The sequence below is a fragment of the Cokeromyces recurvatus genome, assembly GCF_025118155.1.
Source record: "Cokeromyces recurvatus strain NRRL 2243 chromosome Unknown BX663scaffold_34, whole genome shotgun sequence".
Taxonomy (NCBI): domain Eukaryota; kingdom Fungi; phylum Mucoromycota; class Mucoromycetes; order Mucorales; family Mucoraceae; genus Cokeromyces; species Cokeromyces recurvatus.
This window is the reverse complement of record NW_026251420.1, coordinates 147629-173502: the sequence shown is the minus strand read 5'-3', so window position 1 is coordinate 173502 and position 25874 is coordinate 147629. Positions and strand designations below refer to the sequence as shown.

The following is a 25874-nucleotide window of genomic DNA, read 5'->3' as shown; positions in this document are numbered from 1 at the left end:
AATAAATATATACATGTATACATTTATAACTAACTTGTGATATGTATTGTAGTAAAGTAATAATGATGCTTTTTCCCTCTTAAATAATTATACATTTATTTGTTTCTTTCCCTTAATAAACTACCAAAAAAAAAAAAAAATAGATGTTCATATATTTATTAAATTAAAAGTTCATGAGCGTGATTGTGTACACGAAAAGTATGAGGAAGTAAATTATTAATTACAGAAGCAGGAGTCCTTCCAGGCTCTTGAGGAAAGAAATAAAACCATAAAAAGGTAATTATGAAACAAACAACGATATACTGAATCCAGTTTGATTCCATCTTTGTCTTTTCTTGACTATAAGATACCTTTTGACCTCCTTCTATCTTTCTCATCAAGGGAGTCTTACCAAAACTTTCACACACTTGATCTGAGGTAAGCTTACTACCTGCTAAGACGATAGGGACACCTGTGCCTGGATGTGTACTAGCTCCTACAAAGAATAAATTATCATAACGACCCGTTGAATCCTTGGTGCTGGGTCGGAACCAAAGGACTTGAAAGATGTCATGTGAAAGTCCTAGAATGGATCCCTTCCACAAGTTAAACTTGGATTGCCAAACACTGGGGTCATTGACGATTTCATTTTCAATGAGTTGATCAAAATGAGTGATACCTAGACGTCGCTCAATCACTTCTAGAACCATGCTACGAGCTCGCTTTACCAAGCTAGCATAGTCTTCATCAGGTATACCCGTCTTGCTTTTACTGTGACCGATGGGTACTAAAACGATGATCGAATCTTTACCTTCAGGTGCTGCTGATGGATCAATACGGGAGGGTACATTCACATAAAAGGATGCCTCAGAGGGGAGGTTAAAGTCATTAAAGATTTCATCGAAACTTTCCTTGTAGGATTCGGCCAAGAAAATGTTGTGTACATCGAGCTGTGTTACCTTGGTCGACATGGACCAATAAAAGGAGATAGAGGAAGAGGTCAGTTTTTTAGAGGCAAGTGATTTTTGAGTCCAACTACAGGAAGGTAAAAGACGGTGATAGGCATAAACTAGATCAGCATTACAAACAACTGCATCTGCTTCAATGACTTGACCCGATTCAAGTGTGATACCTGTAACACGTTTATTGGCATCATCCGTGTTAATCTTTGCTACAGGACAATTATAAAGAAATTCTGCACCATATTTGTCATGGGCAATGGTTTCTAATTTCTGAACAACCATATTAAATCCACCCCGAGGATACCAAATACCTTCAGCGAATTCTGTATATTGTAACAAACTATAAACTGCTGGAGCATCATATGGAGACATACTACATGGAATAAATAAATATATTAGTTTTTTTTTTTCTTCTTTTTTAAAAAAAAATCAATTAGAAACTATATTATTTTATATATATATATTTACCCCATATACATGGTCTGAAATGTAAAAGCCATTCTCATCTTTTTTGTCATAAAATATTTGGAAGCTCTTTCGTAAATCTTGTCAAACAGGTGCAATCGAAAGATCTCCGGAGCATACTTGAGACGAATTAAATCCCAGATGGTCTCAAAGTTACGTTTAATAGCAATACAAGTACCTGTTTCATAATGAATATGTGTTTCCTTCATAAAATCTAGAAATCGACCAAATCCAGATGGTCCTTCGATACGATCTAATTCTGCTTTCATTCGGGTCAAATCAGACGAAAGTTGAATGGCCTCACCATCATCAAAATGAACCTTATAATTATTATCACACCGTAAGAGTTCGAGATGATCTTCAATACGTTCATCGAGGTCAGCAAAGGCATCTTCAAATAGCTTGGGCATTAAATAAAGAGAGGGTCCTTGATCAAAGCGATATCCGTTATGATGAATCAATGAACAACGTCCACCTGAGAAGTCATTTTTCTCTATTACTGTTACCTTGAAGCCCTCACGAGCGAGACGTGCAGCCGTTGCTGTACCGCCAACACCAGCACCAATAATTACTATATGTTTTTTATTTGACATCCTCCCTTTTTTTATTTTCTTAAAAAAAAACAACAACGAAAAGAAAAGATGGAAAAAGTAATATTATAAATACATATATTTATATATAAATGCATTCTTGTCGAGTGACATAAGTAAAGTTTCTATTTTCATCCAAAGAAGTTTAATTCTCCTTAAAAAAAAAAAAAAGAAAGTATTTTATTCTTTCTTGTCAAAAAGGGTATACAAAAACTAAGCAATAGAAAGAAATAGTACATGTGTGAGAGGGGATAGGATAACACTTGTAAATATATTTCAATTTCTTTATACTTTTTTTTCCCTTTCTTTTTTCTTTTTTTTTCTTTTTTTTGCAGAAATTTCTTTGTTGATTTATTTCAAGGGAGAAAGGACCTATAAGCCAATTAGAAATTGAATAGACAATTTTCCCTCACTATGGACATATCGTATTGCTTCTCCTTCTTCGCAATGAACAAAGAAATGCTAAATCAACTAGTTAAAATAAGGGGAATTTATATTTCATGTGTGTACCTTTAATCTTGCTAAAATATGTATCTATAACAATAATTTGATTATATTTCTTTTCTTTTTTTTTTTTTTTTTTTTTTTTTTTTTTTTTTTTTTTTTTTTTTTTTTTTTTTAAGAAAAAAAGGAATTAACACTTTAAAGATACTATTTTATTATTATTATTTTTAACATATAATTCATCCGAATGTTATTTATATAAATTGTTGAACTTTTATTTTTTTATTTTTTTCCCTCTCTCTCTCTCACTTTATATTTTATTTTATTTTTGTATACGTATTTAAAGGAAAATGCTAACTTATATGGAAGTTCATCTGTATTACACATTACCGGTTCTCGGTTTACTCTATTGTCTATTAAAGCCATTTCATACCAATAAAGATAGTATCAAATATAAATTTTTAGTGGGCATTGCCTTTAGTACAGCTTCTATATGGGATAATTATATCGTTTATCATCGTGCATGGTCTTATTGCTCTACTTGTGTTACAGCTGTCATTGGCCATGTCCCTTTAGAAGAATATATGTTTTTCATCATCATGACGTTAATGACAGTTGCCTTTACAAATCTAGTGATGCGATGGCAGTTACCTAGTTTTTATATCAAGCCTAATACCCCTCTTATTCAAACACTCTTTGTTCGTTTTGTTCCAATTCTTGCTCTTTTAACTATTTCATACAAAGCTTGGGTAACCCAAAAAAAAAAAAATCGATTTGCTAAAATAATAATAATCATGAATATTTTTTTTTTTTTTTTTTGAAATCTATATAATAAAGAATTTAGCAATCCCCAACAAACCTCTATTTTATGGATCGTGTATTCTTTGGTACACATGCCCTGTGTTAGCTTGGCTTTGGTATACGGGAGGTGAATACATGTTACGTCGTCCTATGGCTGTTCTTATCTCTATCTGGGTTCCTACTGTTTATTTATGCTGGGTCGATCAAATAGCTATTCATGCTGGTACATGGGCTATCTCATTACGCACAAGTACTGGAAAATTCGCTAGACCTGATTTACCAGTTGAAGAATTTGCTTTCTTCTTACTCATCAATACCGTCTTGGTCTTTGCTAGTTGTTCACTGGATCGTGCCTTTGCCATTCTTCATCTCTTTAAAGAGAATAAACAACATGGTCAGCTAACTTCTTATACCTTCTCAGACCTCATGTGGGCCTCTTGTATACCAGATCAACTCCTTCACAAGGCCACCCTTCAAGACTTACTTACAAGCTGGAGTATCTTGCGTAAGGCATCCAAATCATTTTATACTGCCTCTGTTGTATTCCCCTCTGATGTACGTCAAGATTTAGGCATTCTCTATGGCTTTTGTCGTGCTACAGATGACCTCTGTGACAATGAGGATATCTCGGTTGACAAGCGTAAGACACAATTGGAACTGACTTATCAATTTATAGGTGAATTGTTTGATCAAAAATTAAGTTCGCCTCATTGCATTCGATGGGATCTCTACTATCAAGCTCTGCCGATCGATTGTCTTGCTGCCTTTCGATCTTTTACACGACTTCGTCATGTGTTACAAGTAGAAGCCGTTCGTGAACTCTTGGATGGTTATCAATGGGATCTTGAACGTCGAACGATCCAAGATGAAGATGATCTCAAGCGTTACTCTGCCTGCGTAGCAAGTAGTGTAGGTGAAATGTGTACTCGAATTATACTGTCTCATGAAAGACGTGATGGGTTGACGAAACCGGAGGTCGATTGGACAATTGATAAGGCTCGTGAAATGGGTTTAGTGTTACAATACACAAATATTGCAAGAGATATCGTGACAGATAGTCAAGAATTAGGACGCTGCTATTTACCCAAGAATTGGTTACAGCCTCAAGAATTAGATCTTATCTCACAAGGTCGAGCAAAGGAATTAGGTGATAAACGATTATCAGGACTTTCATTGAGACTTATCAAGAAAGCGGATCATTTGATGTCGAGCGCCATAAACGGTATCGCTAAATTGCCTTCTCATTCTCAGGGAGGTGTACGTGCTGCCTGTAATGTCTATACAGCGATTGGAGCTGTACTTAAAGATCATCATCAACATCGTCATTACCCTACACGAGCTTATGTATCTAAACTGAATCGTGCCAGAATTGCATTACTTAGTGTTTACAATTTATACTCTCATGGTGAAAAACCCGCAACGAATTCGATCATAAAAGGAAAAATTAGAAGCTTTATGGTTGAATAAAGTTACATGAAATCATTTAGAAGAAATTATCATAAATAAAATATGATTGGATATAATTAGCATTTCTTAATGTTCTTTTTATTATGAATAAAAATAAATAAATGATTAAATAAAATCTAGCCCTTTTTTCCTTTTCATTCTTTTTTCCTCGTATATAGGATGAATAAACAATATCCAAGATTACCTTCCATATCGACACTTTTAACAGGCCCTCCTCCACCTATGATGATAATGATGGATAAAACATTGCCTGAAACAGTAGTAGTATCACCTCTATTATCACCTGTAGATTCATACGCTTCTTCTTCTCCACCACCACCAAGTTCGTTACATTCACCTACTCTTACTTCTTCATCATCTCATGACCTTTCGCTACCAAAGAAATCACAACCACATCCTCATGCATGGCCTACTTTATTACCTCGACCACCGAAAAGGGTACGTGAACAACAGTCGATAGAGGACGATCCGTATCCTCCTTTACCACCCATGACACAAATTATTTTGTCAGAATCTGGAGAACCGATTTTAAAACGTAGAAGAGGACGTCCACCGATCATGACGGAGGGGAATAGAATCTGTACTTTCTTGACACCTACTGTCTGGGATGTCAAACATCATCACATATCACCTCTACTTCAGACGTCATCATCTTCTCATCATGTTAATTCCAAAAGGAACAATAACAATACTATGATAATGACCTTTAAAACAGCAGCAGCAACAGCAGCAGCAACAACAACAACTACTACTACTACTACATCATCGCCACACTCCAATTTGAAAATAGAAGCGTCTACTACACCACCACTTAAAAAACGAGGTCGTAAATCCAAGCACCAAATGAAAGGGAATTCATGTTTTTCATGGAAAGATTTGGCTACCACTAAATAAATATATTTTATTGTTCAATGATCTTTCTTTCCTTCTCCTCTTCCCCCCCTTCCTTTTCCTGATTTATTAGATAATAATAATTTTATAACCCCGGATAATTTTCACCCTCCCAATTTTTTTTTTTTTTTTAACAACAACAACAACAAAAAATGTCAATAAAAAGTTTACCATTTCGACTACTTCAAAGACGAGCTTATACAGCATTAAGTTATCACAAATATTCAATCCAATCCTCAACTGACTCACCCATTCTAATTTGTCATGGTTTATTTGGTTCAAAGCAGAATTGGTCATCACTGGGAAAGGCCCTAAGTAGTCGACTTCATCGAGATGTGTATACGATTGTAAGTAAGCCGTTCATATATATATATATATACATATTTGTATGTATAAAGGTTATCACTCACTCATATTAGGATCTTCGTAATCATGGAGCTAGTCCTCATCATCCTGTACATACTTATAAAGCCATGGCAGAAGATGTTATTCAATTTATGCAAAGTCAACAATTACATGACCCCATCTTGATTGGACACTCCATGGGTGGCAAAGTGATCATGGCTACTGCTTTACAACATGCAAATCAAGTTTCCAAAGTGATTTCAGTCGATATGCCGCCTGTAGCCATCCAACTTGCCTCTGATTTTGAAAGATATATAAAGGCCATGAAAGCTGTAGAGGAGGCACGACCGAAACGGCAAATGGAGGCAGACGAGATCCTGAAGGAGTTTGTACCCGACATCGATATTCGTATGTTTTTATTAACAAACCTGAAACGTGATCCTCACGATAAAGAAGGTGTGATGCGCTTTCGTATTCCATATGACATCTTGGGTCAATCATTAGGGGAAATCAGTGGCTTTGACGTCATCCTAAAGGACGAAGGTGGTCATTATGAAGGTCCTACTTTGTTTATTGCTGGTGGAAATAGTCCTTATTTAAAACCCTTTACAGAAAAAGAAAGTGAAATTAAAGCCTTGTTTCCAAACTCAAAGTTAGACATTATAGAAAATGCAGGTCATTGGGGTAAAATCTTGATAAAGAATCATCATCATCATCATTATAATAATAAAAAAAAAAAAAAAAAAAACTTATTCCATTTTCTTAATAGTTCATGCAGAAAAGCCTGAACAAGTTTTGAGCTCCATCATATCATTTATTAAAGAATAAGCAATACAAATGATTGGTTGATTTCAAGAAAAAAAAAATAATAGTAGTAGTGGTAGTAGTAATAATAGTAGTCGTAATGGTAGTAATGGTAGGCCTAGCTTCTCTATTTAACTAATAACCTAGAAACTAATAGTAATACTTATAATAATAAAAGTATTAAATAAGCTTTTCTACTAAGTTTAGTTGCAGAATTATCTACAAAAAAAAAATCTCTTATTCTTCATCATCTCCTCTTTTTATGTTCTTGCAGCTTTCATTTTTTTTTTTGATACTGTTTTAATATCTTTCTAGACTACTACAATGCCTGGTATTTTGTTGCTCTTTATTTTTAAAGTAAATGAAAGTGAGTTTTTTGTTGTTGTCGTATCTCAACTCTATATTCTTCATAACACCATTGTTTCTCATCAACATGGGAATTGTCTTGAGGTTTTTACTCTATTATCATGATTAAGAATACAGCATAGAGTGGCTTCGCAATAGTGTATAAATCGTAAAATGATCTAGACAGGCATCAAGATATATATTATATATTTTAGTTGAACCATTCCCCCCCCTTATCACGGTCTGAAAATAATAGACACGCTTTATTATTATTTATCTGCCATGTATTAATTCTCTTCAGGGAAAAAAAAAATTTTTTTATAAGCTTTTTTTCTCAGTTTCACAAAAGCTATATTATCAATAAAAGTTCATGATAATAAATCATTATGCAGCACGCACAGTAAATAATATTAAAAATAGCTTTTTTTTCACAAGGTTGACCAATCATTAAAAAAAAAGGCAAACATATTAAGGTAGATGGCAAAAAAAGAAGGACAACTTTATTTGTGATTGCATAAAATTATGGAATTATTACAAAAAAAAAAGAAGTGGGAGGGAACTTGTATTATTATTTGACCAAAATTGAAGTTATTTTTACAAATTCAAGAATTTTCCCAAGATAAGACTTCATCCCTCCCTTAATATTTTTTTCTAAAAAAAAAAGAGAGAAAAAAAAACCACCAAATTTCTGCATAAAAAAAAAAACTCTGAAATCCATCCAACACACTCCGGAGAATTAGTAAGATAAAAAAAAGAGAAAATAGAAGCACTTGATGCTATGATGACTACTACTTCAGCTTTGCAAAGCCCTGAGCGAGAAATAAAAAAAATCAAACAAAAATGCAAGTCGACAAACAAATCGAATAAACAAAATAAAAAAGGTGAGGTAATAAAGTGCAGAAGATACTCGAAAATCGGAATAGGATCAAACACAAAGAAGGGAAAAAAAACACTTCAAATAGAAAATCACCCAATTGCTTTTCTGGAGAGAAAACTTTTTTGGGGACCTCTAGAGAGAGAGAAAAAAAAAATACGTCAGAATACTGAACAAATAAAAAATTTGACTCCCTGATTGATGTGAGTAGCTCTGTTCTGTTCTAACGAAAAGGTTAACATGTTCAGTAACAATTGTGAATAATACTGCCCTATTTCATAGAAGGGATTATCACATTCATGTCTTGAGGATCATTGAAAGCTTGAAACAGAACAAGTTGTGTATTGAATTTAACACCAAAAATTGCATTTCGAGACTAGACTAAACCTGTTGACGAGTAAGGAAATTGTTGATGAAAAGACGAACGAAGGGTGGGAGGGAGAAAAAAAAATAAAAAAAGAAAATAGATCAATTCCAACATGTTTCTTCTTAAATTTTACTTAGCGTCCACAAAAATAAAACTGTTCTTCACCGAAATATTCTTGAAACCATTTCATTCTTGTTCATTTTTTTTTTTACTGCGGCAGCAAAAGAAAAAAGAAAACGTTCTAATTAATTTGATATCACCAGAGTTCACAAAACCTAAGTTGGCCTAAGAAGAGTAACAATTTTTTTTTGTCTTTTGCTCTCAAAAGAGCAAAGATCGGATTGGGAGAGCAACAAGCAAATGAATTCGAAAACAAAAAAAAGATATTAAACTTATCAACCATTCATTCGAGAAAAGAGGCTTCCACTAAATTGTGTCCATTTAAGCAAAATATTGCGTATAAACTATTATTTTTAAACATGAGTGACTTTATCAATTATAAATAACAGAATGTATAATTATTACATACTCATCACTAGTTGTGTAGCATATTCTTGAGTTACTTAATAACAATCTTTTCTAGTTGAACCAAACTATGATTATATAGGCTTTTTTTTTTATAAAAAAGAAATGGGAGTTCGGAAATGCATATTGCAGCACTTGTTGTGTTAATGAATTATGTGTTTGTTGAATTAAAGTATACCAAAAGTAGTGTACAAAGCGTAACCAAAGGTAAAAAAGGAAGTTGACAACACTATTGTAAGTAAAAATAAATAAGTAAAACTAAATAAAATAAAAAAGACAAAGAAAGAATGAAAGAAAAATCAGTTATTGTTCTTTATTTATAATTTTAAAATAAAACCTGGTGATTTTAATCATGAACCAACCGGAAGCATTGCATTAATTATTACTGAATTGGGTAAGACGAGTGTTTCTAACTATAGATTTTGATTGGATAAAACAAAAATTGTGCATTTATATTTTATCATAAAATGCGGCATAATTGTTAAAAGGATTCTAACTATAATCAAGTGTTTACCAATTAAATAATTTGATACTAATATTTAAAACCAAAGAGGAAGAAAAAAAAGGTTTGATAATAATAATAGCACTATTTTTTTTTCTTCTTGGTGTAATCATCAATAATCTTATTTTATTTTTATATTCTAAATGAAGCTGGAAAATATTGGTTAATTTAGAAATTTAAATAGTGATAGTAGTAAAAAAAATAATTTGGCGCTTGTTAAAAAAAATTGTTGCCGAAAAGCTGAAAAATGATTGGCCATTTTAAAAAAGTTGTTTTGAGCACTTGAAGTTTATCAGCGATTCTTAAGAATAAAGTACCTTTAGCCATTAGATTCTTCCTCTTTGCAAGAACCCAAAAATTTTCAATTGAATTCAGTTTTGGAAAATATAGAGTTAAATACGTGAGTCTATAGCCTCTGACCTTGCGCCCTTGATTAAACTCATCGTTTTAAAAAAAAAAAAACTATTATTGTAGACTGATACGCATAGTTAATTTGAACAAGTATGGAGAGAGGTATGTATAAGAAAATATATATTAACAGTTTTATTGAAGCCTTTATTAATGGTGTTTAGAGTCTGATCAGTCTTCACAATTCAATTATATCTTTGAGATGTATATATAAGTGTAAACAAAAAATTTCGCACATGTTCTAATAAACTATGTCTATCGATAATGGGCTTATATAACTGGAACATGCAGATCAAGGGTTTTATTATAAAACCAGCTTTATTCTAATTGTTAATAAGATATTGATAAGAGTTCATGTTAAAGTTTATTTACCTGGCTTTGGTTGATAAATTGATAGTTATTGATAAATGCAAAGAAAAACATAATAGTAATGATAAATATATATGTGTTGGGATCTATCAAAAAAAAAAAAGTAGTTTGCATATGACTATATAAATCAGTGTTTATCTCTCTCTCTCTTCTCTTTCTTATTCCTTTGCATTTGTTCCTCAATTATACAATAAACTAGCAAAGTAATTCTCTTTTTTTTTTTAATACTCCATCCAAAAATCCTGAAAGCAAGTAGCCGACAAACGTGTCATAGCGGTAAAGACAACTGTAAAGAACATTTGGAAGCCGGCATATATCAAGCCAATACAAGATCTAGTAGATATTACTAATACAATTGTCACTCCCACTTTTGCCTTTATCAAGTATATCTTTGTAAGTGAGTTGGTGAAAAATATCGAATTTGACTTGAAAAGCTATGTCAACAAGAGTTTTTTTGTTGAAGTATTCTTGAGTCTTACCCTGAGACGAGTGCATGATGGTACCAAATCTGAAAAAAAAAAAACACGCCTCAAAGAAACAACGAAATTATATAGACAATTGATTGCCAAACACAAAGGCTTATATTGCTAAAAAAAAATGCCGGCTATATTCCATCTAAACTAGCATATGCGCAACAAATTGCTTTGTACGAATGTACGAAAATTGAAACCGCCTATTACCATAATATCAAAGCCTATTTTGGAGATAGGCTCCACGAAATGCTAAACAAACTTTGCAAAAAAGAAAGAAAAATCAAATGCTCTTCAAGAAAGAATAACGACAGAAGGATATAGCGCAAAAGCCATACAAGCAGCTGTCCGTAAAGAGGTCTTTACTCCCTGCACCCAAGTAAAACTTGCTGTGGCGAAAAAAAAAAGAAATGCCCAATTCTGACATCTTGGATGAAAAGTCAATATCAGAAATAGAAATTCTATTCTCCATGTATCCTACAAACTACAGATTCCATAAAGATTCAATTTTCTACGATGTGCTGGCTCGACCAGTAAATCACTTCAAGGCGTTTTTATAGACTTGCACAACTTGTTGAATCAGAGAAGTTGAAAGAATTCATTTGCTTTCCTATACAAAGCACATTTATTCCCACATATATGACAGTGGATAGTAAGATCGTTCACTTCCATATTCTCAAAAACAAGAAGCCTGCGAAGGATAAAATTAAAACCTGGGCTCAAGTGGCTGATTTGAAAAAAAAAAGGCTTTTAAAGAACAAGGATTAAATAAGTCTCTTCATTTTGAAGGATGACGTGATATTTTATACTGTATGAAAGAAACCAGTGTGGTCAAGCACAAGAAAGTTCTTGTTTTTACAAAAAATGACAGATCAAGAAGATCAAGTCACTTTAGAACTTTACGAAAGTCAACTAAACCGTCCATGGTTGAATCCGCTGAAGCTCTTCTTTCCAAAACCCCGTCATCCACTGTAGATGTAGTCAAATTTGTAGATTACATCAAGACAAGATTATCGGTGGGAAACGTATTAAACCAATACTATGGAAATGAAACAAAATCATCCAAAGATCTTTACTTTCCCGGCTCCTTGTTTGACTTTCGTGTGGATGAGAAAAGCAACTTGTATTTGGACATTTATTCATCTTAAATATTCGAGGCATCGTTTCTTCTCCTGATACTCGAACGCAATCTCAACTGTACCATACGTACTTGCAGCTAATGTTGCAGCAACGACATATCTCAGAGAGATTGGACGATAGAGTCAAAAATAGGGTGCTTGAACTTGTAGAGAAGATGATCGCGGATGAAGAAGTCAATCTGAAACAACATATCAGTGAATTGTTGGAGAAACTTCAAGTTTTGCCATTCCGAAAGCTGAAGTTTTCATCCAAAATTTTCTATGATCAAAATGACCAGATGTTAGTGAAGAGGTTGAAAAAGAAGTATGGTTATGATACGATTCTTGTTATTGGTAATTGGTCGGCTTCAAGCACAAAATATCACGAGCCAACCAGGAACAAAGGTCTCATTCGAATGCTGAAGAAAAACCGCTTCCAAGTAAAGTATTCAAGATTGACGAATATAAGACTTCTTCATGCTGCCCAACCTGTGAAAGTTCATTAGAAACGTTTAAAACAGTCGCCAACCCTCGCCCCCATAAGAGAGCAGCCAAAATGCCAACTGTAAAATGTCATGGCCTATTGAGGTAAAGTAACAGTATGAATTGTATTAATACGACAGAGAATGATAATAATTACTGAACCATTAGATGTAAAAATCGTAACTGTCTGTTGGCCAACCTTGAACAAGTCAAGGAAATTCCACGAAAGCTGTGGAATCGAGATATGGCAGCTGTTTTAAACTTTCGAAAGATCTTGATGAGCTTGAGAGAGACAGGTAAACTCCCTGATGCTTTTAACAGAAAAGAAGCGTCAAAACCAGAATGAAGGAAACAATAGTAAATCTTCTCCAAAGTTATCGTTTTAGTTATTTAATGCAGGTATGTTGCTCTGAGCTTACTTAAAAATATTGGTGAGCCAATCATTTTTTGGTTTTTCGCCAATACTTTTTTTAGTAAGCACTAAATTATTTTGTTATTATCATCATAAATTAACCAATATTTCCCAGCTTCGCTGTATTCTAAATGAAAGCTACTACTAATAATTATTAATGTATTGTCTTGAATGGTCTTCTTCTACTACTACTACTACTATTGAATGATGACGTAATACACTTTTCTACCAATTAAATCTCATAAACAGGAATATAGGTTATTTCTCTATAATATTACTATTCTCAGAAGAAGAAAATGTATCTAAATCACTTGAATACTTGCAAGTAACAGAAAAACACATATATAATAGTAATTATCTTTTATTTATCAGCTTTATAGAATTCAGCTTTTATCATCTTGAGATATAAGGGCCTTTTCTAGTTTAATTAGTAATATTCTCTTGTTGATTCTTAATACTATAACAACTTGGTATATTAAAATATTACTTATTATAGTCGTTATTGTAAAATTAGTGTACATCATTTAGACTACATTCAATCATGACTGCTGCTTTTTATTATTATTATTATTATTATTATTAAACTATGGTTTCTTTCTTTTTTTCCTTTTGTGTGACTTTTATTTCAAATCTTTTAAATTCGAAAGCTGCTGTAGCATCAAATGCAATATCATAAATGATTAAAGACCATTCAAATAAAGCATAGATTGTATAAGCTATATTTATATGTATTATAAAGAAGAGATATGATTAGTAGCTGTTCAATCATGATTGTTGACTCTATATAATAATACCTCCTGGAATATGATTCACTTTATGTTGAATATAGAAATAAATCATAAAGGGTAAAGTACCAAAGAATGCCATTGTCAAATAACGTCTTCTTTTTAAAGCAGTCGGATATAATTTAGCATCTGTTGTATAGAGTACGCCTAATTGCCAAGGTAAAGTACATAGGAGATAAATAATCATAGCGATATCATGAATAGAATGATCATCCGTTGAAGTAATATACACCCAACCCCCACAAGCCACAGTACGAATTAATCCAATTCCTAATAAAATTTCACTCAATCCAGCTTTTGTTATTCGTGTATGTTGATAAAGGTAATTTAATCCAATGAGTGCAAACCGTGGACCGGATGTAAGGGCTATCAAGATTTGAAAAATAGCACGAGCTGGATATCTATCACCTATTGTAGCACTTACACTTGGAAACCATTCCTGTTATTATTATTATACAGCTACTTTAATTGGTTGAACTACTATTATTATTGCTATTTTTTATAAATTACTTGAGGAAATCCAAAATATTCATTTTCAACTATTTTATCATAATGTGTATAGCAGCCAATGATTAAGGCTATAAAAAATGCACCTATTTATAATATAATAATGATATATAACCTAATAATAGATTTGTATTTTTTTTTTTTTTTTATACATGTATACAAATATATTTACTGTAGGCAAATAAGGTATGTGCATATATAATATACTTTGCAGGAATCTAATTTTATTTATTTATTTATTAACTTGAAGAAAACAATATACAATTATATTTAAGCCTAATTATGACAAAGTATACCTTTACTAATGCATCATTATACATTGACATTCTTTTTTTTTTTTTTTTTTTTGAAATGAATACAATAAAATATTTTTTTTTTTAAAAAAAAAGAATATTCTAAAAAAAAGGAAAAGAGGAGTGTAAATAAAATTGTATCCAATCATATCTTGAGGAAAAGAATAAACCAAATAAAAAAAAAAGGTACATCTTTGTAATAAGTTGAATAGAAAAAAATGAATGAATTGGATGAATAGGCCCTTTCATATATATGAAGCTAGCTTAATTATAATTAGTATTAATAAAAGATTATTTTTCTGTATCTAAAGACCCTATTCTAATAAAAATAGAAAGGAAATGGATTATGTAGTCTTGCCATATTTAGTAATCATTATAACATGCCATTATTATGTAGATAAATATAAATATATAGATGTAGATATATTTATATATGTGTATGTGTATGTGTATGCCTATGCCTATACCTATACCTATGCCTATGTGTATCTATCTATCTATCTATTTCTATAGTTTTAATATCATAATGAAAGAAAGAAAAAAAGAATAGTAATTAACAGGTAGTATATATTTCAATGATAGTAATACTCAATTCTTATACATGTTCTTTATGTAATCATAAGAGTCTGATGATGACATATATGCAAAATAATATTATCTACAATAAGATCTGAAACAATGCCATACTCATCATAATAAATGGCACTTGTTGGAGATACAAAATAATATGAATATTTCACCTATTTATTATCAACTTCTGTAACACGTAGAATAACTTTATTTTGTTAGTAATTAAAGTAAAGAAAAGAAAAGGATATACAAACAGCAGTAAAAAAAAAAAAATAGAAAATAAAATAAAATTAGAGAGATTTTGATGAGTCACTTATGCATGCATGCATACATGTATGTATGTATTCAATCATTTTAAAATATAGCATCTTAATGTGACAATGATAAATTTATCAACGATCCCTTGTCACACTCTGTACCTTAAAAAAAAACATCTAATCTGAGTTCAAAAAATATGACGTGTAAAACAAAGGATCTTTTATCTTGTAGCTGTATCTACCATTGATAATGAAATTGACTACATGTATTTTTCTACTTGATTGATACAAACCTTTTTTTTTTAAAAAAAATAAAAAAAAATAAAAAAAAACAACAATGACTGGCTTTTAAATATATCCATTATTACTATTATTGATTTTTACTGTTTCGAATCATTAATTTGCTTATTAAATAATTCGCTATTATTTTTATCTTATTCTTTTTTTTTTTTTTTTTTTTTTTTTCAAAATAATAATAATAATAATAATAGTAATGGATTACAGCAAGAAATTAAAGCCACTCGAAGCATATGATATTTCTACTAAAACTGGCTTCTTACCTTCTACTCCACCTTTGCGTAGACTATCAAACCCTTATTTTGAACCTTGGGAGTCTATGATGGATGATGTGAATGGTTTACTTTTGGCTGGAAAATTAAGAGAAAAAATTCATAAAGTAAATTTTACTTATTTATTATCCCTGTCTATTTAGACATACACACACACACACACACACACATACACATACACATACACACATACACATACACTCACTCATAAAAAATTAAACACTATTCAAAGTTACCTTTATTAGATTATACACTTTTAAATTCAATAGAAGAATATAGAAGAGCATTTTTGATACTTTGTATGCTATCTCACAGCTATGTTTGGGGTAAACATGAAGCTACATCAGAGGTGTGTGACTTTATTTAAATTTCCCACGAATTATTATATATGTGAACATTAACTTTTCTATAAATGTATATCCATATATGTATTTATATATATATATATATATGTGTGTAGACATTACCTGCTAATCTCGCGATTCCCTGGACTGGTATTGCAGAATATTTAGGCTTATGTCCTGTTGTTTGTCATGCAGCTGTCGTATTATGGAATTATCGTTTATTAGACTCCGATGGTCCAATCGACTTGAGGTAATGTTTTTTATAAATATTCATTTATATTTACATAGATGTGTATACATCATATATCAATAGTCTGTTATATATATATACCTATTTAACTCTATACTTTATAATAGTAATTTGGCTGCATTAGCTACTTACTCTGGTTCACTGGATGAAGCTTGGTTTTATCTTGTGACAACAGCTATTGAAGGTTCAGGTGCTCCATGTTTATTACCTATTGTCACTCTCATTGAACTCATTCAAAAGGGTGCGCCCCCCTCTGAAATTAAACCTCATTTAGACGTCATTCGAGATGCTATTGAAAAGATGAATGGAGTTCTTAAACGCATGTATGAAAAGTGTGACCCCTATGTGTTTTATTGGAAGATTCGTCCTTATTTAGCAGGTTGGGAAAATATGGCTGAAGCAGGTTTACCGTTGGGACTTATTTATGAGGGTGTGAATGATGATAGCTGGTCTACCGATGAATATGCTGACATGTCAAATGAGGCAGAGCGTTTATTGAATCAATATCGTAGATATGCTGGTGGAAGTGCTGCTCAATCCAGTTTAATTGCTGCTCTTGATGTCGCTCTTGGTGTTGAACATCATCGTACAGGCGAGAAACCTCCTTCGTTTGTCTTGAATATGAGTGATCGATATACGAGACTACCTGCTACAAATCCTGCAGATGATCTCTTACATCATCAAGTCGCTTCACCTGTTACTTCCTATAAACGTACAAATCAAAATAGTTTCTTGAGAGCCATGCGTAAATACATGCCACGTCGTCATCGTGAATTCCTGGAGGACCTTGAAGAGACGGCTAACATTCGTCCTTATATCTTACAACTGGAAGAAAATGATCGTAATGGGAACCTCTCAGAGGATGAACTCGCGGTTGTAGAGGCCTATAATGCTTGTGTACATCAACTTAAATTATTCCGTGATAAACATGTCCAGATCGTCACACTCTATATCGTAAATCAAGCTCGTAAAGGTCCTAATATCTCTCATGGTGGCTTTGCTATTGACCATCAAAAGAAGAAGATAAAATCTGAACCTGTCAAGAATGGGGTTCATAATGATCTTTATCCTCAAACTCAATTAGAAACTGCCCCCGCTATTCGAAAGGATTCTAAAACAGATAAAGTATCTCAAATGTTTCCTCAATTGGGTTTGGCAAGAACATTGGCAGCAGATACAAAGATCGTTCGTGGTACAGGCGGTACCAATGTGATGCCCTTTCTTAAACAATCACGTGATGAAACAAATGACATGAAAGTACAATTATCATTACAGCAGCAGCAACAGCAGCAACAACAACAACAACAACAACAACAACAACAACAGCAACAGCAATCAACTTCTTGGTCTGATTGGTTTTTGCGTCGTTAATAAAATTAACATTTTTTTTTTTTTTTTTTATATTCATATACATATACATATACACATAAATAATAAAAATAATCATAATCATAATTTAGTTATAAAGTTGAAAAATGATAAGAAACAGTATGTTGATTTGTATTCACGATATCTAATGGATTTGTAGATGTGAATTCAAGTCGAGAGGAAGGCTTGCTGTTTGTCATTAATTCTTCATTTAAAAGAGGATCCACACCTCTTTGTTGTGCTTGTTCATTTAATTCAATTTTAATCTTTGTATATTCAGAGACAATATCATCTCGATTTGAATTTATTGAAATGTACAAGTCAAGTAATTGTTGACAGACATCTAAACCAGGACAGATACATATGCATGCACATATAAATATACACATATACATTTATAACTATATAACTATATATAAACATGTTTTCCTTCTTCTTCTTACCTTCAATATCTTCCATGCGTGATAGAAAATGAGAATCCCAACATTCAGTCCTCGATAGACCTACACATGATTTATCTTGTTGTGTTAAAAGACGTGAAGCAAGATAGATACATCCAGCAGCAATCGTATGTGCAGGGTATTCAAGGCAAAGTGGTGTTCTATAACTGTCTACTGCTAAATTATATGCTTTCTTGGCTAATCTTTTACCATCCAAAGAAGTTTGAGAAGCTATATACATATTACATATTTTTTTTTTAAAAAAAAATGATATTCTTTCCTTCTTCGTTTTATTAATATACCTTGTATCCATTTAATAAATTTAATAATGTATTCGTATGGATGCTTTAGTTGAAAATTGAAACAAAGTACTTCTAACAAAAGTTTTTCATGACTAATAATCTTACGTCGACGTTCTTCAGATATCTATTTTTTATTTCTGGTAAGAGAATAGAAATAAATTCATATACTTCTTCTCTTACTTACATGTTCTGGATCAAGTTCTTTACTATCTGGATATCTTACACTATGAACAGCAACAATAATGTCTTTTAACTTTTTATGGGTTTCTTCAATTTTAGAAGCAACAAATAAGCATGTCACACTAATGTCCTATTTTCAAAGCAATTACTAATGTTTGACTATCTCTTTCTCTCTCTCTCTTTTTTATCTCCATTATTCGTTAAGCCCTTACTTGTGGTGAATAATCTCTTAATGAATAATAAAGATAGAATCGATGATATAGAGCTTGTGAGGTACTAATCGTCTTTTGTGGACTAGGAAGAAGAAGAAGAAAAAAAAAAGAAATTAAAGTGTCAATGAAATCTAATAAGCATCTTCTTGCTTAACAAAAAGACAAAAAAATTTTTTTTTCTCATCATAATTTACAATCCAAGTTTCTTTCCAACATCTTGAATAAATTTACAATAGGATTGTCGTGCATTGGCTTCTTTTACAATAGATAATGGTCCCGCTTTTTTTAAACTGGATAAAATGGCTAATTGCTGTTTAGTGAAATAAGGTCGGTAATATCGTCTGTATGATAAACCAGTTGTAAGGCTGGTTACGAGTTGTTGTTGTTGTTGTGAGGATGCTGTAGTAGTTGTATTAGCCACTAATGGTGAAGATTCACTCATTAAAAAAATGTGTAAATGTATACGAATGTTTATAAAAATAAAATGATTTTTATTTATTTTTTTTTTTAAAAAAAAAAATTCTGGGTAAATTTTCAATTCGTTAGTTTAAATTTATTTTATCCAAGAAGAGGATTCTTCTTGTTACTATAGCTGCTGCTACACCTACTTTCTTACGTAATACAGTGTCTTTTCTGCTATATGAATAGTAAGTAAGCAAGTACAAGTCAACATTTATTTCTATTGAAAAAAACCCCTATTTGAGTATACAATAAAATAATATCGTATTGTTCGAGTCAGAAAAAAAAAATATCTGTTCGTGAACTCAAAATTCCTTTCAGCACTGCAGTATACAATTGAAAAAGCAAATATATACATATATCAAAGTTACAGATGAGTATATTGAGTAGAGAAAGCCTAGCGGTGAGAAGAGTCTCCTGTTGGTCTACCGGCTATCACCCTACTAACTGATGATGGTCATCATAACTTTCTTATTTATCTAATGGATGATGATAGTATAGAGTTGGTTACAAATCAAATGGTTAGAGAGTTTAACCAAAGAATTCATGAGCCTCTTCGATATATTCCAAGGTGGTGTAGGTTGACCCTCTACAAATGTTACAACTAAGAATATGTCGAACCCATCTCAAGAGAAGCACACTTCCAATCTGTCGTTGAAGGGAATAGTCCTGAAAAAAAAATTAAAGACTAATAACAAATAGGTCAAGTTCTGGAAAACAACAGTATATATATCCATAGATGAAGTAGGTTTTCATTTTCACCTATTTTTTTTTTCGTATGATCATTAGAGGGAAACTCCTTCCGTTGTTATCAAGACGCTTAAATCAAAGGCAAAAATGACTATTGTGCTATTTCGCCCTATTATGTTAAGGATATCAGGATTAAGATCCTAAAAGTTATAGCATTCTCAAAAAAAAAAAAATAGAGGATAACGAAGCAGCTGCAGTAAGAAAAAAAGACAAAAACTTTGACTTTACGTTATATCAGAGATGTATACAATTCTATACTGATTTACAAAACTTTTGCAGATATTCAGTAAGAGGATTTATTTGAAGCGTAAACCCATTTAAATTAAAACACATACCGATAAAAATATCTTGCATATCCGAAAGTTTTTGTCCGATTTTTTTTTTTTGTTATTATTACGGAGATTTTAATCAATTTTATAATTTTCCTTCTTTCTCTCTCTCTCTCTTTTTTTTTCCTTACTATTTTTATATGTCCCCTCAAGTTCTTATCGTAGGTTGTATTGTATATGCTACAGATATTTTAGAAAGCCTTCAGTCGAAATACAAGATTGAATACTGTACTTCAAATTCGCGTCAAGAATTTATTCAGGATTGTAGTAATACTGACAAATATAACGAGGTAAAAGTCATCTATCGTTCACCGGAGTCTATGAGCACGATAGGAGCGTTTGATGCAGACTTGATTCAACAATTACCAAAATCAGTGGAATATATTGTGTATTGTGGTGCAGGTTATGATACAATCGATGTACATGCCTGTGCTGATCGACACATCATGGTTTCTCATACACCTATTGTTGTCAATGAAGCCACAGCTGATATTGCCGCCCTTCTGATTCTCATGTGCTGTCGTAATGCACTCGCTGCCAGCGATAATCTCCGTCGTGGTTACTGGCATCATGGTGTACGTATGGGTATAGACCCTGAAGGGAAAACGTTAGGTATCATTGGGGCAGGTGGTATTGGTTGCACACTCGCGAAACGCATGGCTGCCTTTGATATGAAGATTCAATATCATAATCGCCATCGTTTACCTATTGAAAAGGAAAAGGAGTTGAATTTAACCTATGTGGATCAATTAGAGACACTCTTGAGGACCTCAGATATCATCTCAGTCCATTGTCCACATGATCCTGCCACTACCACTCATTTATTGAGTTATCATGAATTTGGATTGATGAAGGAAGGAGCGATTGTGATCAATACAGCACGTGGAAAGGTGATTCATGAGGCTGCCTTGGTCATGGCCCTTGAACGTGGTCAGGTCCTGGCTGCTGGTTTAGACGTCTTTGAAGATGAACCTCAGATCTCTCCTGGTCTCTTGGCTCATCCTCGTTGTGTTCTCTTACCCCATATAGGTACCTACACAAATGAAACTCAATACAAGATGGAAAAATTGGTTTTAGATAATTTAATAGCAGCTTTAGAAAACAATACATTGATCACACCTGTTCCTGAACATAAACCCTTTTTTTCTTCCTCCTCCTCCTCCTCCTCCTCCTCTCCAAAATAAAAAAAATAAAATAAATTATAAATTTTTGTTTTTTATTTCTTTCATATAAAAAGTCATTTGTGTGTGTGTGTGTGTATGTGCGTGTGTGTGTTTGTTTGTTTGTTGTGTTTTCCTTTAAAGAAGGAAAGCACCTGTAAGAGCTAAAATGGGGGATGCAGTAACGCGAGGTAAACTCCAACCAACTGCACCTGTTGTCTCAGCGGAACCTGCAACATCCAAATGTGTATATCCTAATTTGATATCACCATCAATACCATGCTTGTTCAAACCAGATGCCTGCAACATAAAACCAGCAGGGTATTGATGACCACGATTGGTCATGGTAGAAGGTTGATCGTTAGCAGAGACGAGGTCTTCACTTGATCTTCCAGGTCTCACACATGTTAAATCTTCACGACGTAATGTAGAGATCTCAAAGGGGTCTCCCAAGACATGACCCGCATCATGAATACGTCGACTTACCTTATTTTGACGTGCTACACCATTATCTAATGTAATACCATAGCCATCATAAGCACGGATGGCATGGCCCGTCAAGGTAGCACATGTAAATAATAATGAAGGTTGAGAAGATTCGGAAGCAATGGCTCGTTCCTTAAATTCACAAAGTAAGTCGGTCATCACCATACGACCTTCTGCATCTGTGTTGCCTACTAAGACGCGTGTGCCGTTACGTGAGACGATGACTTCATCTGAGACATACATGTCGGGTCCTACTGAATTACGTACAAGAGCTAATCCACCTGTTACATTGACTTTGGTTGGATTCAACATTGAAATCGTTTTGAAGAAACCAGCAACAGCAGCTGCACCACATTTATCGCGAGACATATCACGCATATGTCCACTACATTTGATATCAGCACCACCTGTATCATAAGTGACACCCTTACCTACAAAATAAAGACTATATCATAGAAAGAAAGAAAAAAAAAGAAAACTTAATAAGCATGTATGGATAGATATATACATATATGTATGTATGTATATATATATCATTCCCTCCCTCTCTCCCTTTCTCTCTCTCTCTCTCTTTTTTTTTAGTCAAATAAATAGTTGGAATCAAATCTTACTTTTCTTTCACTTGAGACTGATCAGGTGACTTGTATTCAAAATGAACAATACGTGGATGATGTCTTTCAACAGCTAAAGAAGCTCTAGTGACAGCATGAGCTAAAGGATAATTCTTTTTAATTTCTTCAATATCCTCCATTACAGTTACTTTAACGTTATCAAGGTTGGCAAATTGTTCCTTAATATAATTGGCAATGTTGATGGGTGACATGATTTCAGGATCTGGGTTACCAATATCTTTACACACACGACGACCTGCTTCCATTGCACGAACCTCCTTTAATATTGTTTCCACATCGAGTTGATCCTCTGTCAAGAAAGTAAGTGACTCGAATTGAATAGGAGCACGATGACGACGAACATCGATGGGTTCGAATTCAGCTTCCAACATGGCCAACATGGTTACTTGTAAATAATGTTGATAATCATGAAGTTGATCGTTAAAGGTCCAAGCTGAAGGAGGTGTCTGTGGTGGGTCAGCAAAACAAACGAGAGGACGACGGATACCGACCTTAAGGGCACGTTGACCAGCTTCATAAGCACAGTCTTTAAAACGACGTACATCATCAAAATCATTGGTGAGTGAACCAGTAGGGGCAATCAAGATGCGTTCATAGGGTTCACCATCAGAAGGTAAAACCAATTGAAGGTCATCACCAAATGTACCATCAAGTTCCAAATGGCGTTGGACGGAAGGAATAACTGAAGTCAGCGATTCCTTTTTGGAAAAGATGAGAATAAGACCATCTGCATTTACCTCTAATAAAGCTTCCTTAAGGGAACCTTGTGATGTGATGATATTAAGGTTGGGTAACTCCATTTTTTAGGGATAAAATGTAAGTTAAAAAAGATAGAAAAAAAAAATTTTTTTTTCTTTTTTAGTGCTTATTACTGATTTAACTCCGCTATTTTTATTAAGGATAGCCTTTTTTTTTTTTTATTTGTTTGTTTTTCTAATATTTGTTATTAAGTAAAAAGACTAAATTTTTAATATAGGATTATAAGGATAAATAAAGGAAAATAAACAATGCGGATATTATGTAATATTCTCTGCTGGTAATTAAATGCTGCATGTTGTATACATTTATTTTCTCACGATTATAAATGTTAATTTTTAAATCGGAGAGCAAACAAACAATGATAAAACCTAAGTAGGAGAGGACCCTTATTATTGGAGACGTCACAAATAAGGAAAATAATATTTCCTCTGGGTAATTCTTTATAGAGGTAAAAATAAAGGAATGAATTATCATTTACTCTATTGAAGCTGATATATGAGTAGAATCAAAAAATACAAGGAAAAAAATAAATGAATAAATAAATAAAATTGGGCTTTTATGAACTATTGACTGTTAAATAACATTGCTTACATAAAAAATGCGCTTTAGAAATAATAATAGTCACCAGCGTCATTACTCAAGATAGTAAAAAAGTTATTCCTCATTTTACTGAAGATGACTTTGATCTAAAGAAATCCATCATTGTAAATCTCTAAATGTATGATAATAATAAAGTAATGTCTTCTTTTTACTGCTCTTCTTGAGTAAGCCATTTATATATATACATATATATGTATATATATATTCTCTGATAATATATATATATATATAAAATAGGATTAAAACTTGTTCATTTTGTAGCTTCCAATTATTATTCTTTCTTAATAGAAAACTACTTTCAATTCATGAATAAATATAATTGCATAATATGTGTTAAGACATAACAAAAACAAGAAGAATACAGAAATAACGTTACCAAGTCATATTTGTCAATTTTGTGCAAATTGTAGTATTAATAGAAAGAAAAAAGGGGGGACATATGGGCTATTCTATCATTTTAAAGATAAACAAGATAGTGTGATATTACTTGTAAAATATTATAACATAAAAATAATATAAAAACAAAAGAAATCAATAAGTTCGAATAATAGCTCTAAAGTCAATGATTTTATTTATGAATTCAAATTGATGGGGGGAGTATTTATAAGAATTGTTAAAGAGGCCTTAAATAAAATGTGAATCAGAAAAGTGTTAGTTACGACTGAATAAGATATGTCATAGATAATGAAATCTTAGAAGCTTTAATAATATTTGATGGAGTGGATCAAGAGAGTTTCAGGAGAATCTAGGTAGAATTCCTTGAATAAATTTATAATCTGCATGTTTAATCAAGAAACATGAAGTTATAAGTCGGCTCATAACAAATGCTTGTCAAAAGACTAAGTATCCACCCCAAATTTAATTTAATATAGAAGGAAGAAGAAGTAGAAGAAGAAGAAGGAAGAAGGGGGAAAAGATGAAGGAAAAAGGAAGGGAGATAGATAGACAGATAGAGAGAGAGAGAGAGAGAGAGAAAGATAGAGAAAATAAAATCAGACAAGATACAATAAGTTTGCAAAGGACAGGTGAAAATAGAGGAATAGAGTTGACTATATTGTATTGTATTATATTGTATTATAATATGTTATGATATGATAGGTTAAATTATGATATGTTATATTATCTTAGAGCATATATATATTTATATATATAGTGGAATTAATGAACTGTTGTGATATAGGTAAGTTAAATAATAAAAATATAAATAAATGAAATAAAAGAGAAATAAAAGAAGACGAACAGAATTAGTACATTGAGACTTGCCAATAAGTTTTTATTAAGAGTTAAGTTCAATTATTATTCAAAGTATATAAAATAAGGGTTAATAATGTAAGAGTATTTGTTGATAAGATAAAGATAACAAAATAATAAGACAGAATAAATCTGTGAAAACTTTGTATAAAGCTTTTATTATCAATAAAAAATTTAAAATAAAACTTAAAAACTTAATTTTTTTTTAGAAGATGAGTGCAAGATGGATCCTTATTTATATCTTGTGGAGAACGGGTTACTTCGCGACAGGAACAAAATGAAGATATCTTGAAAGAAGAATATTTTCCCATAGAATAATTAAAGTTATTGTGTTAGAGCTCTAGTCTTTGCCCTGACTGAGAATTAATCTCAGTTAACTCTAATAAATGTCATGATTGTACTGCATTTGAGAGAAAATCTTATAGACAGTAATTGCCTTTTTAAATACAGCTGGCATTTTCCCCCACTCCCTGAACGAAAACTCAGCAGAGACAGGTATTATTATCCAACCTGAGCTTTGAGTATTCCACTTTTAATAATTTATTTAATTAGAACAACATCATTCATTAAACAGACACATAATGCTCAAAGACATATCAAATCAAAGGATGAGTATTTATTATTGTTTTCATAGACCATGCAAGGTTCTTTTTACCAACAAAGTCAAAAATTCTTCTCGTTAAACAAATATGTATATATATTTACTCCGATAAATCAGCATCATCTTATTCGCCTTCATCGTCTTGTTCA

The 25874-nt window shown here is 32.2% G+C and overlaps 13 protein-coding genes across 13 annotated transcripts; 7 read left to right on the top strand and 6 right to left on the bottom strand.

The window, feature by feature from the left end:
* Positions 1–32: 32 nt before the first annotated feature.
* Positions 33–2196, bottom strand: BX663DRAFT_522860 (phytoene dehydrogenase). Its single transcript, XM_051529436.1, has 2 exons — positions 1410–2196; positions 33–1314 (listed from the first exon to the last, which is right to left on the bottom strand). The coding sequence occupies exons 1-2, from the start codon at positions 1997–1999 to the stop codon at positions 159–161; spliced, it is 1746 nt and encodes a 581-aa protein (XP_051379003.1). The 5' UTR covers positions 2000–2196; the 3' UTR covers positions 33–158.
* A 420-nt stretch (positions 2197–2616) lies between these two features.
* Positions 2617–4845, top strand: BX663DRAFT_479135 (lycopene cyclase). Its single transcript, XM_051524318.1, has 2 exons — positions 2617–3189; positions 3278–4845. Exons 1-2 carry the CDS (start codon positions 2791–2793, stop codon positions 4706–4708), a joined length of 1830 nt encoding a protein of 609 aa, XP_051379002.1. The 5' UTR covers positions 2617–2790; the 3' UTR covers positions 4709–4845.
* Positions 4799–5979, top strand: BX663DRAFT_522857 (uncharacterized protein; the record flags this gene model as incomplete). The annotated part of the gene is made up of 1 exon (XM_051529435.1): positions 4799–5979. A coding segment is annotated over exon 1 (731 nt), but the record flags the coding sequence as incomplete, so codon positions are not given.
* Positions 5752–6772, top strand: BX663DRAFT_533058 (Alpha/Beta hydrolase protein; the record flags this gene model as incomplete). Its single annotated transcript, XM_051530501.1, has 3 exons — positions 5752–5946; positions 6019–6628; positions 6714–6772. 3 exons carry the CDS (start codon positions 5752–5754, stop codon positions 6770–6772), a joined length of 864 nt encoding a protein of 287 aa, XP_051379000.1.
* An 800-nt stretch (positions 6773–7572) lies between these two features.
* BX663DRAFT_225157 (uncharacterized protein) lies at positions 7573–9260 on the bottom strand. The gene is made up of 4 exons (XM_051521798.1): positions 9197–9260; positions 9038–9117; positions 7833–8102; positions 7573–7627 (listed from the first exon to the last, which is right to left on the bottom strand). The coding sequence occupies exons 1-3, from the start codon at positions 9211–9213 to the stop codon at positions 7924–7926; spliced, it is 276 nt and encodes a 91-aa protein (XP_051378999.1). The 5' UTR covers positions 9214–9260; the 3' UTR covers positions 7573–7627; positions 7833–7923.
* Positions 9261–10359: 1099 nt separating this feature from the next.
* On the bottom strand, positions 10360–11080 carry BX663DRAFT_546005 (uncharacterized protein; the record flags this gene model as incomplete). Its single annotated transcript, XM_051530952.1, has 3 exons — positions 10360–10572; positions 10618–10646; positions 10975–11080. 3 exons carry the CDS (start codon positions 11078–11080, stop codon positions 10360–10362), a joined length of 348 nt encoding a protein of 115 aa, XP_051378998.1.
* A 340-nt stretch (positions 11081–11420) lies between these two features.
* On the top strand, positions 11421–13172 carry BX663DRAFT_546004 (uncharacterized protein; the record flags this gene model as incomplete). The annotated part of the gene is made up of 7 exons (XM_051530951.1): positions 11421–11633; positions 11825–12080; positions 12116–12314; positions 12378–12505; positions 12879–12946; positions 13002–13051; positions 13118–13172. 6 exons carry the CDS (start codon positions 11421–11423, stop codon positions 13041–13043), a joined length of 906 nt encoding a protein of 301 aa, XP_051378997.1. The 3' UTR covers positions 13044–13051; positions 13118–13172.
* BX663DRAFT_522836 (Frag1/DRAM/Sfk1) lies at positions 13169–14261 on the bottom strand. Its single transcript, XM_051529434.1, has 5 exons — positions 14210–14261; positions 14086–14131; positions 13917–13999; positions 13416–13845; positions 13169–13337 (listed from the first exon to the last, which is right to left on the bottom strand). Exons 1-5 carry the CDS (start codon positions 14237–14239, stop codon positions 13201–13203), a joined length of 726 nt encoding a protein of 241 aa, XP_051378996.1. The 5' UTR covers positions 14240–14261; the 3' UTR covers positions 13169–13200.
* A 171-nt stretch (positions 14262–14432) lies between these two features.
* On the top strand, positions 14433–14722 carry BX663DRAFT_522832 (uncharacterized protein; the record flags this gene model as incomplete). Its single annotated transcript, XM_051529433.1, has 1 exon — positions 14433–14722. The coding sequence occupies exon 1, from the start codon at positions 14546–14548 to the stop codon at positions 14717–14719; it is 174 nt and encodes a 57-aa protein (XP_051378995.1). The 5' UTR covers positions 14433–14545.
* A 561-nt stretch (positions 14723–15283) lies between these two features.
* Positions 15284–17567, top strand: BX663DRAFT_538239 (Indoleamine 2,3-dioxygenase; the record flags this gene model as incomplete). Its single annotated transcript, XM_051530680.1, has 5 exons — positions 15284–15299; positions 15525–15709; positions 15835–15951; positions 16063–16196; positions 16304–17567. 5 exons carry the CDS (start codon positions 15284–15286, stop codon positions 17565–17567), a joined length of 1716 nt encoding a protein of 571 aa, XP_051378994.1.
* A 20-nt stretch (positions 17568–17587) lies between these two features.
* On the bottom strand, positions 17588–19178 carry BX663DRAFT_522827 (cyclin-like protein). Its single transcript, XM_051529432.1, has 5 exons — positions 18893–19178; positions 18699–18780; positions 18491–18616; positions 18307–18430; positions 17588–18235 (listed from the first exon to the last, which is right to left on the bottom strand). Exons 1-5 carry the CDS (start codon positions 19138–19140, stop codon positions 17886–17888), a joined length of 930 nt encoding a protein of 309 aa, XP_051378993.1. The 5' UTR covers positions 19141–19178; the 3' UTR covers positions 17588–17885.
* A 1504-nt stretch (positions 19179–20682) lies between these two features.
* Positions 20683–21420, top strand: BX663DRAFT_442027 (uncharacterized protein; the record flags this gene model as incomplete). The annotated part of the gene is made up of 1 exon (XM_051523494.1): positions 20683–21420. The coding sequence occupies one exon, from the start codon at positions 20683–20685 to the stop codon at positions 21418–21420; it is 738 nt and encodes a 245-aa protein (XP_051378992.1).
* An 11-nt stretch (positions 21421–21431) lies between these two features.
* BX663DRAFT_522823 (uncharacterized protein) lies at positions 21432–23405 on the bottom strand. Its single transcript, XM_051529431.1, has 2 exons — positions 22494–23405; positions 21432–22327 (listed from the first exon to the last, which is right to left on the bottom strand). Exons 1-2 carry the CDS (start codon positions 23312–23314, stop codon positions 21535–21537), a joined length of 1614 nt encoding a protein of 537 aa, XP_051378991.1. The 5' UTR covers positions 23315–23405; the 3' UTR covers positions 21432–21534.
* Between the last annotated feature and the right edge of the window lie 2469 nt (positions 23406–25874).

Coding starts and splice junctions, on each gene's coding strand:
- BX663DRAFT_522860 (XM_051529436.1), bottom strand. CDS start 1,999: ATGTCAAATAAAAAACATATAGTAATTATTGGTGCTGGTGTTGGCGGT. Junction 1,315..1,409: donor TTTCAGACCATGTATATGGG/GTAAATATATAT, acceptor TATTCCATGTAG/TATGTCTCCATATGATGCTC.
- BX663DRAFT_522823 (XM_051529431.1), bottom strand. CDS start 23,314: ATGGAGTTACCCAACCTTAATATCATCACATCACAAGGTTCCCTTAAG. Junction 22,328..22,493: donor CAGTCTCAAGTGAAAGAAAA/GTAAGATTTGAT, acceptor TCTATGATATAG/TCTTTATTTTGTAGGTAAGG.
- BX663DRAFT_479135 (XM_051524318.1), top strand. CDS start 2,791: ATGCTAACTTATATGGAAGTTCATCTGTATTACACATTACCGGTTCTC. Junction 3,190..3,277: donor CTATTTCATACAAAGCTTGG/GTAACCCAAAAA, acceptor TATATAATAAAG/AATTTAGCAATCCCCAACAA.
- BX663DRAFT_522836 (XM_051529434.1), bottom strand. CDS start 14,239: ATGTCAATGTATAATGATGCATTAGTAAAG. Junction 14,132..14,209: donor ATAATGATGCATTAGTAAAG/GTATACTTTGTC, acceptor AAATAAAATTAG/ATTCCTGCAAAGTATATTAT. Junction 14,000..14,085: donor ACATACCTTATTTGCCTACA/GTAAATATATTT, acceptor TATTATAAATAG/GTGCATTTTTTATAGCCTTA.
- BX663DRAFT_225157 (XM_051521798.1), bottom strand. Junction 8,103..9,037: donor CGCTTTGTACACTACTTTTG/GTATACTTTAAT, acceptor CTCTCTCTCTAG/AGGTCCCCAAAAAAGTTTTC.
- BX663DRAFT_522827 (XM_051529432.1), bottom strand. CDS start 19,140: ATGAGTGAATCTTCACCATTAGTGGCTAATACAACTACTACAGCATCC. Junction 18,431..18,490: donor AAGAACTTGATCCAGAACAT/GTAAGTAAGAGA, acceptor AATAAAAAATAG/ATATCTGAAGAACGTCGACG. Junction 18,236..18,306: donor ATTTATTAAATGGATACAAG/GTATATTAATAA, acceptor ATATGTATATAG/CTTCTCAAACTTCTTTGGAT.